The 13,033-nt window shown below is 41.3% G+C and overlaps 1 protein-coding gene across 7 annotated transcripts in view; it reads right to left on the bottom strand.

Annotated features, from left to right (window-relative positions):
• Positions 1-13,033, bottom strand: part of CARS1 (cysteinyl-tRNA synthetase 1) — a 67,326-nt gene that overhangs the window by 22,566 nt on the left and 31,727 nt on the right. For all 7 annotated transcript variants that reach the window (XM_074997790.1, XM_074997788.1, XM_074997793.1 and 4 more), the window contains 6 exons: positions 10,624-10,752; positions 9,670-9,799; positions 8,888-8,991; positions 7,396-7,493; positions 4,405-4,594; positions 3,492-3,560 (listed from right to left, as the gene is read on the bottom strand). In XM_074997790.1, coding sequence (XP_074853891.1) covers positions 3,492-3,560; positions 4,405-4,594; positions 7,396-7,493; positions 8,888-8,991; positions 9,670-9,799; positions 10,624-10,752 — 720 coding nt within the window. The remainder of the gene's footprint in view (positions 1-3,491; positions 3,561-4,404; positions 4,595-7,395; positions 7,494-8,887; positions 8,992-9,669; positions 9,800-10,623; positions 10,753-13,033) is intronic.

Raw genomic sequence — 13,033 nt, 5'->3', positions numbered from 1 at the left:
CCCTCCTCTGGCTCCTGTACAGTGCATCAGGAAAGCTCCCAATGCTCTGCTGTGATGTACATGGGGGAGGGGAGCCAGTAGAGGTCACTGTGGAGAACGTGGGCTCCATCCCGTGTGGGGGTTTGTCTCCACACAGCCCCCATAATGAGTAGTCCTGACATGCACTCAATCCCCAGCTGGCATGGTGGTGGAGGAGCCCTGCCAAGAGCATTAAGCTACTGGATGCGCTGTTGAATGGCTTCGCGCAGCCTGCTTACCACCCTACCCTGAAGCAGCGCTGCAGGAGTTCCGCACCCTACTTGCCAAGATGAGCGGCAGCCTCAAAGCAGTGGCACCTGGACAGACAGACGATGGATGGACTGGTTGGGCTAGAAGGGCAGCGGGAGGGTATTGGGACAGAGAGATGGGCAGGGCAGGCCAGGAATATCGATGGACTGGTGGGCTGGAGAGGCAGTGGGGGTGTCAAGACAGACATATGGAAAAGCTGAGCTAGAAGGGTGCATGGGGGGGATTGGGGAGTGGCAGTTTTGGGCTATTTTGTTTCGGCCTCCAGAACATGAAAAAAATTGCTGTGTGACCCACGAGAAAAAGAGGTTGGACACCACTGGTTTAAGACAATTATCCTGAATGTTTAATTTCATGAAGATTAGGGGAAGGGAGACAAAAATTGTGAGTGCATTTATTTTCCATGACATATTTTCCACACAAAAGTTTCTCCAATATGTTAAACCTTTTGTAAGCCTATATATAAAGAAAGAGATTTTCTGTCTAACTTTGAACGTGTGGTATAAGTATATTCAGCCACATGCTTAGTCTGACCAACTCAGAGTACCTTTGCTATATACTAAACAAACAGAAACTAACTGATGAGACTGGAGGTGAACAAGACAGCTTGGAAATAAGTGCAAAATGTATTAGGGGAGCCCCAACATCTTTGTGTTAGAGCAAACCTATCAGCATCACTAAATTCTCTTGAAAAACTTAAGTCGTCTTCTGGATTTTTCAGATTACAAAGTGGTAAGAATGGATTGTGAGTGAATTACTGAACAAGAATAAGTTTGTATTGGACATATACTAGTTATTGGTTTTAAATTTTTCAAAAAGACTATGCCTTTGTTGAAAGAGTGCCTGTTTCAGTTTCTACTGATCAGTTTGGCTGGGTCTACACGTGCCCCTTCTTTCAAAAGGGGCATGTTAATGAGCAGGTTCAAAATATGCTAATGAGGCACTGCAATGAATATGCAGTGCCTCATTAGCATAATGGCAGCCGTGGCGATTCGAAAGTGCAGCTTTTCGAATCGTGTGCCGCCTGTGGAGATGGGACCTTCCGAAAGGACCCCCACCCAGTTTTCAAAAGCCCTTCTTCCGATCACAGATATCTAGATATTTGATAGATTCTCCAACATTTGAGTCTCAGTTTTAAGACTGGCTATATTTTTAAAAAATAAACAATGGCTCAAACAGAATGCTATCTTGTGAAACACAGAAGGTCATCGTGAACCCTAACAATGGTCCTTTTTGGCTTTAAATTCTGACAACTCTGCCAGGGCATGTAGGGAGGTGCCAATCAACCTACCCGCAGCCTGAGGTTTTCTAACAGGCAAAATCAGGAACCAATGCCCTACTGCACCACAAGATCTAGTCCACCTGAGCAAAAGCCCTCTGAAATCAATGGAAAGACTCTCATTGACTTTAACAGGCTATGGTTCAGATCCCAAAATGATATCACTTTGAAAACCCAGGAGGATAACCCTGCTAAGAAGAAAACAAAAACAAAAACAAACCACATACAAACAAAAAACAGTGCTACATTGAAGGGAAAATGCCAAAAGATTCATGGAAAGTAGCACATGTAAAGAAAGATACTGTCAAAATAATATAATTAGTAATAATAGATGTTGGAAATTAAAGTCTATTTCTTTAAAATACAAAACTATAAGCTTGCCCACGTGTGCTTGGCTGCTGACATTTTTCAGATTTAAAATTGCCAGAGTGTTTGTTTACCAAAGAAGAGATATAAAGTATTACATGGATTTTACAAACCAAAGTTAACCCCCCCGACCCCCAAGATTAGCTCCCTTTGATACTGATTAAGGTTGGTGGTCTTTCCTTAACAGTGGAAAGCTTTGTCTGCTGTTCTACACTAATGCCAGTCCTTCAGCAAGGCACATTCGGCTCTAAGCATTGTGAGGACTGTTTGGTAAAAATAAAAACTTATTTTTTAATGTAAGATCAGTAACTGGCTTTTCCAGTGTAATTTGAGATAATGGTGTTTATTAATTCTAAACTAATTAGAAATCCAATATTTGTGATTTTTTATACCATTTTCTTTACATAGCACTCTTGCCTCTGCAGTCCTGGGAAAGAGAAAAGGATACAAAACTCCTAGTAAATGTTTATTTAGTTCATTCCTATAATGGGCACTTAGTATTACAGTAATGGGGACCATATGAATACCTAGGTAGACAGACAGGGTGTGGGTGTTCATTCACCTGTCTTAGCCACAACAATGGAAGGCTTTTCCTTGGTAAGTTACATAAACCCTATAAGTTTTGTTTTGTTACGCTGTACAAAGATAGAATATTCTGTGAATGTTTTCACTGCTATTCTTCAGGGGAAACAGAAAATATCTTTCTAATTACACTTTACTTAAATCTGAATGGTCTCATGTGACCATGTTTCCAAATGCTGGCATCTGATGTTGTGCTAAAGGAAAAACACTTGAAAGAGACTGCCATTTTTCAGGTTAGATTTTGCTCCTGTACAGAGACAACAACTATTGACTTCTGCTCACTTTGGAATGCTACTTTCCTATTCCCCCTCACTCCCCTCAAAGATAGCTCCTGTATGACAGGACTTCATCAGCATCCCTCAGAAAGTATGTCTATCAACAGAAATAACTCATTGCAGTAGTACTGCTAGATGCACAGAACAAGGCTGCCTATAGAAGCCAGATAAATGCTGCTCCTTTAACTATCCATTAAATAACTATTATGGCTCAGAAAGAGAAACTGAATTCAGAATCAAAAATTCAATTGCTTCACTGCTAGTCCAGGCATATTTCGATGAGCCCTAATTGGTGTATTTTTTATGGTTTTACTTGTAAAAATATTTATACATTTAGTACCTGGAATGAGAAACTCACTTTGGCAGGTACTGCTTGTAATTGATACGGTTCTTTCTTGCCTGACGTCATGACAAGATAATGGTGTGTGGGAAGTAAGTATTCACCAAGTTGGCTTGGTTTATTTATTTGTTTGTTTATTTGCAACAGCAGCACTATTTGCCTGACATTAAACACAAAAAAAAATGTCTGCCAAATTCTTCTCTCTTGCACACCAGTGAATCTGGAATAATTCCATTTATGTCAACAGAATTACTTCTGACTTACACCACTATAAACAAAAACAGAATATGGTCCTCTATCGTTGTTGTTCTAAACCTAATCTTTTAAAGGGCCGTGAACAGAATGTACTAGGTTCTCCACTTACATTTATGTTTTGGCCATTTCCTCCAATAGGGAATCCAATAGCTTCATCACTTTCTATGGCACCAAAGATCTAGTGAAGGAAAAGGAAAATCAAAGACATGCCCATTCAGCAGAAAATATCTGGAGGCTAAATGAAATCAAACATACAGGTTGAACCTCTCTAATCCAGCACCCTTGGGACTTGACCAGGGCTGAACAAGAGAATTTGCTGGACCAGAGAAGAGGGAGAGGGTTGATATTGTCTAGCAGCATTACCAACATTGCCACTGCTTACTGGGTTCTTAGAAGACATTTGGGGTAAATTACAGCTAAATAACAGCACAGAACACTGAGAGCCAGGACTGGTGGCTGGAAACAAACTTTATGGGGCCAAGTTTACTGTGGTCACACCCGTGATAAGTGGTCATCCAGCTAACTAAAATGATGATGGATTAGGGATGTTGCCGGACTAGAGAATTCCGGATTAGAGAGGTTCAACCTGTACTTATGTTTGAAGAGGCCACTCAGTTCATCTAGTGAGTCCATATTCCAGCATCCTACTAGGAGACTCCCAGCTATGGAGGATGCTTTAAAATAAAGATCAAATGCTGACTTAGTGATGTTGCTTGTACAGCTTCACTTTGACCACTATACAATTTTCCATGTATTTATGTTTAGTTATTTTATTATTCACCACATGCAAATGTACATAAAACAATACAAAGAACTGTAGTGTTTCTCCCCCCAGTCCCACTCCTGGCAATCCAGGACATGTTACAATTTTGTTTTAAAGCAATGGGATTTTTAGAATCCTGCACTATCTGAAGAATGACTGTACTGATGCATACATGTTTGAAAAACATTCCTGTAGCAACTGGGTAATGTTATGGCAACTATTATTTTTTAATATAATGTAAAATCTCACCATCTCTTACCTTTAGCATCTGAGTGAGATAACAACTAATATTTTGTAGCAGAAGCCTATTCGGCATTTGCCTGGAAGTTTTCTTAATAGCAATATAGGAATTGCTCTGACTGACTAAAGATCGCATTTCTTCCAAAACAGTACGCGTGTCAATGTTATCACACAGTGCTTCATGAATTGCTGCCTTCTTGTCGTAAAAACTAAATCAGAGAAAAGATGACAAATTTACAATTTATATCCTAGCTATAATATTTATGTGAAAGATTCCAGTGTTTACTTAACTGGAGAAAAGGAAGGGGGAAGGCTTCCTTCTCCTTGGTCACAGTTTGTATCTGAAGAAGGAAAAACAGTTGATTAATAGAAAGTGTTTGTGTCCGCTATATAGGGGATACTGTGGAAATATTTTACCTGAATAATAAAATACTGCTTCTGTACTGCTGACAAAGTCTCACAGAGACTGGGCTACCTGATAGATAATAGCTAACAGTACAAATGTGGCAGCATAACTTAAGAGCTGACTTTTCTTTGTTTTGAAGAAGCACTACAAATGGCTTGTTCAGGATCTTCTCTTCTTCACTACTTTATTAAAATGATGCTTATTTTCACTCTGTGCCAGCTGAGTGTTCTGTTGCATAAGTTCCTATTCAGTGCCACTAATTTGGGGAAACCTGATCTGATATTAGGATGCCATTTAATCATGTGTATTTTTAGTTAAAGTCATCAACCAGACACAGGCAATAAACAGAAATTCATGGCCCATGGATTTGTCCATGGCTTTTACTAAAAATACTGCTGACTGAATCTTAGCTGGGGACTCTTGGGACACCACTGGTATGGGGGATCCTCCAGGGCCAGCAGCTGAGGATATTTAGCAGTGGCTGGTGTGGCCACCCCCACGATGGTCCTGGGACCAGCAGCTGGGTGCTGCCAAGCAGTGGCTGGTGCGGCAACAACAGACACTGCTTGACAGCCCCCAACAGCTGGTACTGAGACCATGTGAGCAGCGGTCATGTGGCTGGTGCCAGCCCAGCCATACCAATGGCTGCTTGGGTGTTCCTGGGGCTACCAAGCAGTGACTGCCCTGGTCCAACTTCCTCGGGGCTAACTGCACCAGTCAATGCCTCAGGCGGTCCCTAGGACCCCTAAGGTTAACCATACTGGCCACTGCAGAAGTCACAGAAAGTCACAAAATCTGTGACTTCCATGACAGACATGTAGACTTAATGATGAACATTAACAGGGAAACACTGTTTAAACTGTTAATGAATTGTATCACCTATTTCATCAGGCAAAGCAGATTTAAGGAAGTACAGGTTGGACCTCACAGGTCCGGCACCCTTGGGACCTGACTGTTTCCAAACCAGGAAGCGTACCTGACTTGGGGAGGTCAATGAATGCCCCTCTGCCGCTGGCCTCGGGGCTGCACTCCTAGGGGGTCACCGGCTCCCTGGTCATCCCTCCTGGCTACAGAGCCCTACTCCTAGGGGGCCACCGGTTCCCCAGTCTCCCCTCCTGGCCACAGTGTTGTGGCTCTCGGCAACCAGAGCTCTGTGGTCCAGCAACATCTGTTCTCTTGTTACTATGGTTCTTCCCCACCTGAGTGCTCCAAAACCAGAGCGCCCAGGAGGTCCCCAAGGATGCCAGACAACAGATGCTGCCATACCAAAGAGTCCTGGACTAGAGCAGTTCAATGTGTAGTGTATTTAAAGATCCAAAGGCCATGATCTGTCCAAGAAAGAAAGAAAAGGGAAAGGAGAAAGAAGAGAGGCGGAGAAGGGCAAAATGAAGGAAGGAAATGCTCTCCTCCCCTACTACTTCTCAGTTAACTGTCCTTATCCTCCTGTGTCTTGTTCTCTCCTTGTTCACTCTCCATTACTCAACATTTTCTGTTTTGATTTTTCCCCCTGAACTACTGATAAACAAGTGAGTATCCTTCCAACACTGGGGGCACAATGTACCCAAGCTTAGGGTGGAGTCAGAAGAAAAAAAAATTATTCACTGTCACATGATACAATACCAAACATATGCAACTGCAGTTGGCTATTCAGCACTGAATATTTCAGTTCACTGCTATATGATGACCTGGTCAACTTTACTGCTGCAACAGGCCTGGCTGCTTGCTATTTTAACCACTTTTCACAACACAAAATGCCACCTCTGTTAGACTCTACTAATTCCCAAAGACACACTTAACTATTGGCTTGTCTATACTACCACCTTCCTTTGAAAGAAGGAATGGTAATTAGGGTGTTGGGAGTTTATTAATGAAGTGCTGTGGTGCATACGCAGCATTTCAGTAAGCAAATTCCCCCCCTCCACCCCCGCGGCAACTTCAAAGTTTTAAACTTCGAAGTACGGGCACGCGTCTAGCCACAGCTCACCTGCAGGTACTTCAAAGTGCTGGAGCAACTTCGAAGTCCCCATACTCCTCAAAATTTTTACTATTTTGTTTCTACTGGAGGAGGTGGTAAGGTTAAAAGTCAGAAACTTCCAAAATTCTTTGCTCTCTGATTTTGGGCAAGTCACTTAACTTATTTGTCTGTTTCTCCACTGCATTTTGCATGTTCAAAGTGTTAACTGGCAAGTATTATTTTATTATTATAGTTGAGCCACATTATACCAGCACAATATGACCCTTCTGAGATACATGTATACTTAAGAAACTGATAGCCCCACAACCTAGAGGAGATTCAAAGCACAAAGAATTTCCCTTTCAATGCACATATACAGAGTGACATTCAAAAATTAGGTATGCAAGTCACATTAATGTCAACAGAAGTAATGTGATTAATTTCCTGTATCATTTTCTCAAAAATACCTAAAAACTGTGGCAAGGTTAAAGTCAGCTTGTAAAGTACACTCAATGTAAATACACAATGGAAGGCTTCATAGGAATGTTAAATATTTTGAAGAAAATGCCAGTGAGAAAAAAAAATGCAAACCCAAAAGTATGCTTACATAAATGACTATTTGTGTAGAAAAATAAATGTATGTCACTCACTTATTATTCAGCTCTGTTTCTTGAAATTCCCATTTTTGAAACTGGCCTGGCAAATCAATAGGAGTCCGAAGGATATCCTTTACATTTAAGAAGAACTCCTAAGAAAGAAGAATGATGTTTGAAATCACCGTAATTCAAACACAGCCAAATGTTTACTGTAGCAAAGCAAACTTTTCAGTTAGCCATTGTAATATGTGGACCTTAGACAAAATTTCAGTCAGGATCTGCTACATACCTCCTAAAATAAGAAAAATGCACTTATTTTGTGTTACCCACCATATCACCGGCAGGCGGTTAAACTTTGCTTTATCTAGGCTGTGACTAATACAACATGATATCAGACATTAAATTGCAGTGGTTTGTTGTTAATTTCTTTAAACTATGATCTTTTTAGTTTGGAGTTCATGTATTGTCAGTTGTGGACAAAATGAGGCAAATAACTTAATTTGTTCTGAATCTCTCCTTTGCTTACTGCATTTCAGGTTGTGGAAATATGAGTCGTATTTTCCGGAAAAAAAAAAAAAGTCTTTTTGCTGTGTTTCTGATTCTAATTCATGATGACTTTCCCTTGTTAGACTTATATATTTTCCTGAAGCAACAATTCATTCTAGGGATGAGGCAGTGAATGATGGACATTGCTTAATGCTTTTCTTGTCACCACAATAAACTAATTGTCATTCGCAGAAATTTACGGACCAAATCTAACTGCATATTACACTTAAAAAAAATCAGAGTGTCAAGTTATCACTTATGAAAAGGAAGGGCTTAATTAGAGTGATCCAAGTTGCACATAATGCACAGGTGTCATACAAGTTTTTCCAGACAGCTCTGCAAATGCACATCATTTTTGACCTACACTCATTTAAGAGGACATATCTGGTGTGCAGAACTATGTGGTAGTTTTGAGGTGCAGGTAAGTAGGGACAAGGAGCAGATACTAGCAACTGTACTAAATATTTTTTAAATGAAAGACACCACATATATTTAGCAGAACGTGTGATTATTGTGCCATTTGGATGGCTAATTATATATAGCTGTTACTACTTTAGTTATCATTGGCATAAAAGTAAGTATGTCAGAATATACAGAAAAGAGTAATAGCTAGTGTAGAGTTCACTAAAATAGCATTTTTGGAAACTGTTAGATTGGTTTTGTTTTCCTGCCCACACAATCTGATATTGCTGCATAAATGATTATAAAGAGAAAGAGTAGCAACCTTAATTCAAAAAACCCCCATAAATAATTTGCAGTTATACTGGATAATGTACTACCACCCTTAAAATAATTTTATTTTCCATAAAGTCACCACATTAACTACAAAAATGGACCCAGTCCTGCAAGCTACTAAATAGATCCTGAGAAGTGCTATGAACTCTCAGTTTCCACTGAATTCAATGGAGCTGATTGCACTTTTGAGAGATTGTGCTATTAGATAAACCAGTAATGCAAAACAGTTTATAGAGTAAGGAAGAAGAGAGGAAAACTTGTTTACATTCAGGAACTTCTCATACTGAATAGCCGATTCCATGGTGTTGTTTGAATAATCCAGTGTATCCTTCCAAGAGTGCATCAGAAAGGCCAGACGTAATTGTCGTGCTGTTAGGAATTTTAAAATGCAGATGAAAAGTCATCATTATCTAATGTATCTATACGGTCCCCAAAATGAAAGTATCTTAGCACCTTGCCATCTTTAATTTCCTTATCCTCACAAAGTTGCTGTAAGTTAAGGAAATACTATTATTTCCACTTCACAGATGTAGAACTAAGGCACAGAGAACAAAGGGCCAGACTGGTAAAGTTACTTAAATGTTGCCTCCACTGAGATTACCCCTGGGTAATCCCCCAGGCCTTATTGCTCAGAGAAGGGGGTAAAGTGGGGCCTGCAGCATGGAGGGCTAGAGGGTTTACACCAGGCTTCATGCCTTGGGTACTGGGGAGAGGGTTGCCTTAGGCTCTGCCATGTGGACAACCCTACACTGAACTATCCATCCTCTTACATACAAATCAAGTTAGTGGGTAGTCCAAAATCTCTTTTCCTAAACTACTGTACTATGAACTGAAATAATTAGTATTAAGCACAAATTCATTTCCAAAAAAACCTACAAGAACTAAAATAACCCATCCATGCTAAACTCCAATTTTTAATCAGAAAATTTATGAGAGAAATAATTTTCAATTTATGACTTTAACTGATACTTTCTTGGCTTAATCTTCTTTTAAAATATATTTTACAAGTTTCATTAAAAAAAGTTTCTTCAATATATAAGATTTTACCTGTATGTTTCTTCAGGGCATCTTTGATCGTAATGAAGTTTTTTAAAGATTTAGACATTTTACAGCCAGCAATCGTTAAATGACCAGTATGCAAAAAATATCGTACCCAGTGATCATTTTCAAAGTATGCCTGCAGCAAAACCACAAAACAGAGAGAATTTTTTTTTTAAAATCACACACATATATATGAACACACCACAGACATACATTTTTTCCTGTTCAGAAATCTACCTGGTAACAAAATACAAGCACCATGAAGACACAACTTTTTTTTTTTAATTAAAGGGGGAGATTTTCTGAGCCACGTTTCATAAGCATGATCAGGAATCATAAAATGTTACATTTTCAGAGTGATAATATTGTTCAGATTATGCCCCACATCTACAACATGCTCTGCATAAGCACACGCATCTGCTTGGAGTTCCACTGCCTTCCATGAACTCCACATAGATATATACATTTGTGCAGATTCAGCTACAACACTGGATCCTGATTGTGCACTAACATAATCTGATGACATGTTAGTCTCCCTTTTATATCCCTATTTCCGGCCTTTTATTTTGAAAAAAAGTTTTATTCTTTTCCTTCTCTTCCCTAATGGGATATCAGTTTCAAAAATAATTTCTGCCTGAAATGTTTGTACCTACCATAGTTCTATATATTATATATAGTTAAAGGTATTATAAATATTATATACTGTTATATTTTTCTGATTACCGTAACCAGAAAAAGATGGAAAAATAAAAAAAAAAGTCTAATTTTTTAATTTGTGCACTTAACATAACTTTGTATATAACCACTTTCATTATGTTGTTGATAGCTGCCAACTAAGAGAAACTGCATCTTCAGAATCTTGATTTGCGGGACTTTTTTTTAAAAGTCTCAGTCAAACACAAAAATTTTGTAATTTTTGTACAATAGAAACTAAAGACAAAAGGTAAATACATCACCTACCTCAGATTGTGCCAACTCATTGTCATGATGAGGGAACCGAAGATCAAATCCCCCTCCATGAATGTCCATCGACTCTCCCAGAATGGATCCAGCCATAGCAGAGCATTCAATGTGCCAACCTGGACGGCCCTGATTAGAGACAAACAAGTTAGTTCAGTGAGGATTAAATGTTCTTTTGTTTTATTGCTTATTTTTTGTTTTTAAAAGAAACCCTTTTAGGAGAAACAACCATATGAATCATTCCCTCATTGGTGTGTCCACTAATAAATATAAATGAATTAAAATGTATGAAGGAGAACAGATTTTTGTCATCCCTGATGATATAAGAATTGTGTTGAATTTCAACATGTCCCACACTGTAATAAACTATGTGCAGATGAATATACAGAACAGAGTCCTGCCCCCTCTAATACTTTCAAAATAAAGTATGGGATTCAGATACTAGTTTTAGTTTTCTTAAACAAAATTTGAGGAACCTGCATTTATCATAGGGATTAGAAGGCTTGGGACCCTTAGCTTAAAGCTGTTTATGCAAACTACTTTCAGATGAGGTGAACCTTCTCCCCACTCATTCCAAAAGGCATTCTGATTTGAACACAGAACACCAAACTGAAACTTTGGGAGGTTAACATTAGGAGAGATAATGGAGAGTGGACAAAGCAGACAATTCTCATGTCAAAGTAAGTTGATAATATTGAGGTAAAGGATAAAACTTCTGTACATAAAAAATTTTATTGGAGAAATGACTGGTAACTGGATAAGATAGAGAAGTTACTCACCGTAGTAACGGTGGTTCTTCGAGATGTGTCCCCGTGGGTGCTCCACCATAGGTGACGGCTTGGCCGGCGCCGCAGATCGGATCTTCCAAGCAGTTTCTGCCGGACCGCGCATGCGCCGGTACGCGCCGCTCCCTGGCGCGCTCCTGGCCATGTGCGCGATCCGGTCCCCGCCAGTTCCTCGACCAACCGCCTCGGTTGCCCCTGCAAAACACTAACAGAGATCCGAAGCGGGGAGGATGGGCGGGAAGTGGAGCACCCACGGGGACACATCTCGAAGAACCACCGTTACTACGGTGAGTAACTTCTCTTTCTTCTTCGAGTGTCCCCGTGGGTGCTCCACCATAGGTGACTACCCAGCAGTAACCCAGATAGGTGGTGGGTAATCGGATTATGTGCAGCTGGTCCCCGAGAGGACCGCTGCAGAGAGACGGGTATCCTCTTGGAATACCCTGTGAAGGGCGTAATGTTTGGCGAACGTGTCGTAGGATGACCAGGTCGCCGCTCTGCAAATGTCTTTCAATGCAACGCCCTTGAAAAAGGCTGTTGATGCTGCCACCGCCCTGGTGGAATGAGCCCTGGGAGTGGCCGACAAAGGAGTCTTTCTGAGCTCGTAGCACATTTTTATGCAGGATACAATGTGCTTTGAGATTCTCTGCGATGAGAGACCTTCTCCTTTAGATTTGGGAGCGAGGGAGACCAGGAGTCTATCCGATTTTCGGAAGGACTTGGTCCTGTCTACGTAGAAGGCTAGCGCCCTCCTCACATCCAGGAGGTGTAGGCGCGCCTCTTCTCTGGAGTTATGAGGCTTTGGATAGAACGAGGGTAGAACAATAGGTTCATTGATGTGAAACTCGGAAGAAACTTTGGGAACAAAGGCTGGATGCAGCCGTATGGTTACCGCCTCCTTGGAAAAGACAGTGCAGGGTGGCGTTGCCATGACTGCCGCAAGCTCGCTCACCCGACGGGCTGACGTAATTGCAAGAAGAAAGGTCGTCTTTACTGTAAGGAGGCGAAGGGGAACCGTGGCCAAGGGCTCGAACGGTGGTCCCATGAGTGTGGTAAGCACCAGGTCCAAGCTCCACGAAGGTGGAATCGGTTTCCGAGGGGGGTATAGGTTTACCAACCCTTTGAGGAACCTGGTAACCATAGGGTGGGCGAACACCGTGTGCCCTCCCTCCTCATGTCTGAACGCCGAGATGGCGGCCAGGTGGACCTTTAACGAGGATAGCGAGAGTCCTGCTCTCTTGAGGTCCAGTAAATACTCTAGAATTGTAGGTATAGGCACCGAAAGGGGGGCCAGCTGCTTGGTAGAACACCAAGCCATGAAGCGAGTCCATTTTTGTTTGTAGGTTTTCCTAGTGGAAGTCCTCCTGCTACTTTCTAGGACTTGCTGTACTTCCACTGTGCATGTGCTCTCTAGGGAGCTGAGCCATGGATTAGCCACGCTTGCAGTCGCAGGCTTTGGGGGTGCGGATGCACTATGGACCCCTGGGCTTGCGTGAGCAGGTCCGGCGCCACCGGAAGAGGCATCGGTGGGCGGTCCGACAGGCGCAGGAGTAGGGGGAACCATGGTTGGCGATCCCATGTTGGGACTATCAGGATCATCCGAGCCTTGTCTCTCCTGGCTTTTT

This window comes from Carettochelys insculpta, chromosome 6 (assembly GCF_033958435.1).
Source record: "Carettochelys insculpta isolate YL-2023 chromosome 6, ASM3395843v1, whole genome shotgun sequence".
Taxonomy (NCBI): Eukaryota; Metazoa; Chordata; order Testudines; family Carettochelyidae; genus Carettochelys; species Carettochelys insculpta.
Note: the sequence above shows the minus strand (reverse complement) of the source record. Positions and strands in the feature narration are given on the sequence as shown.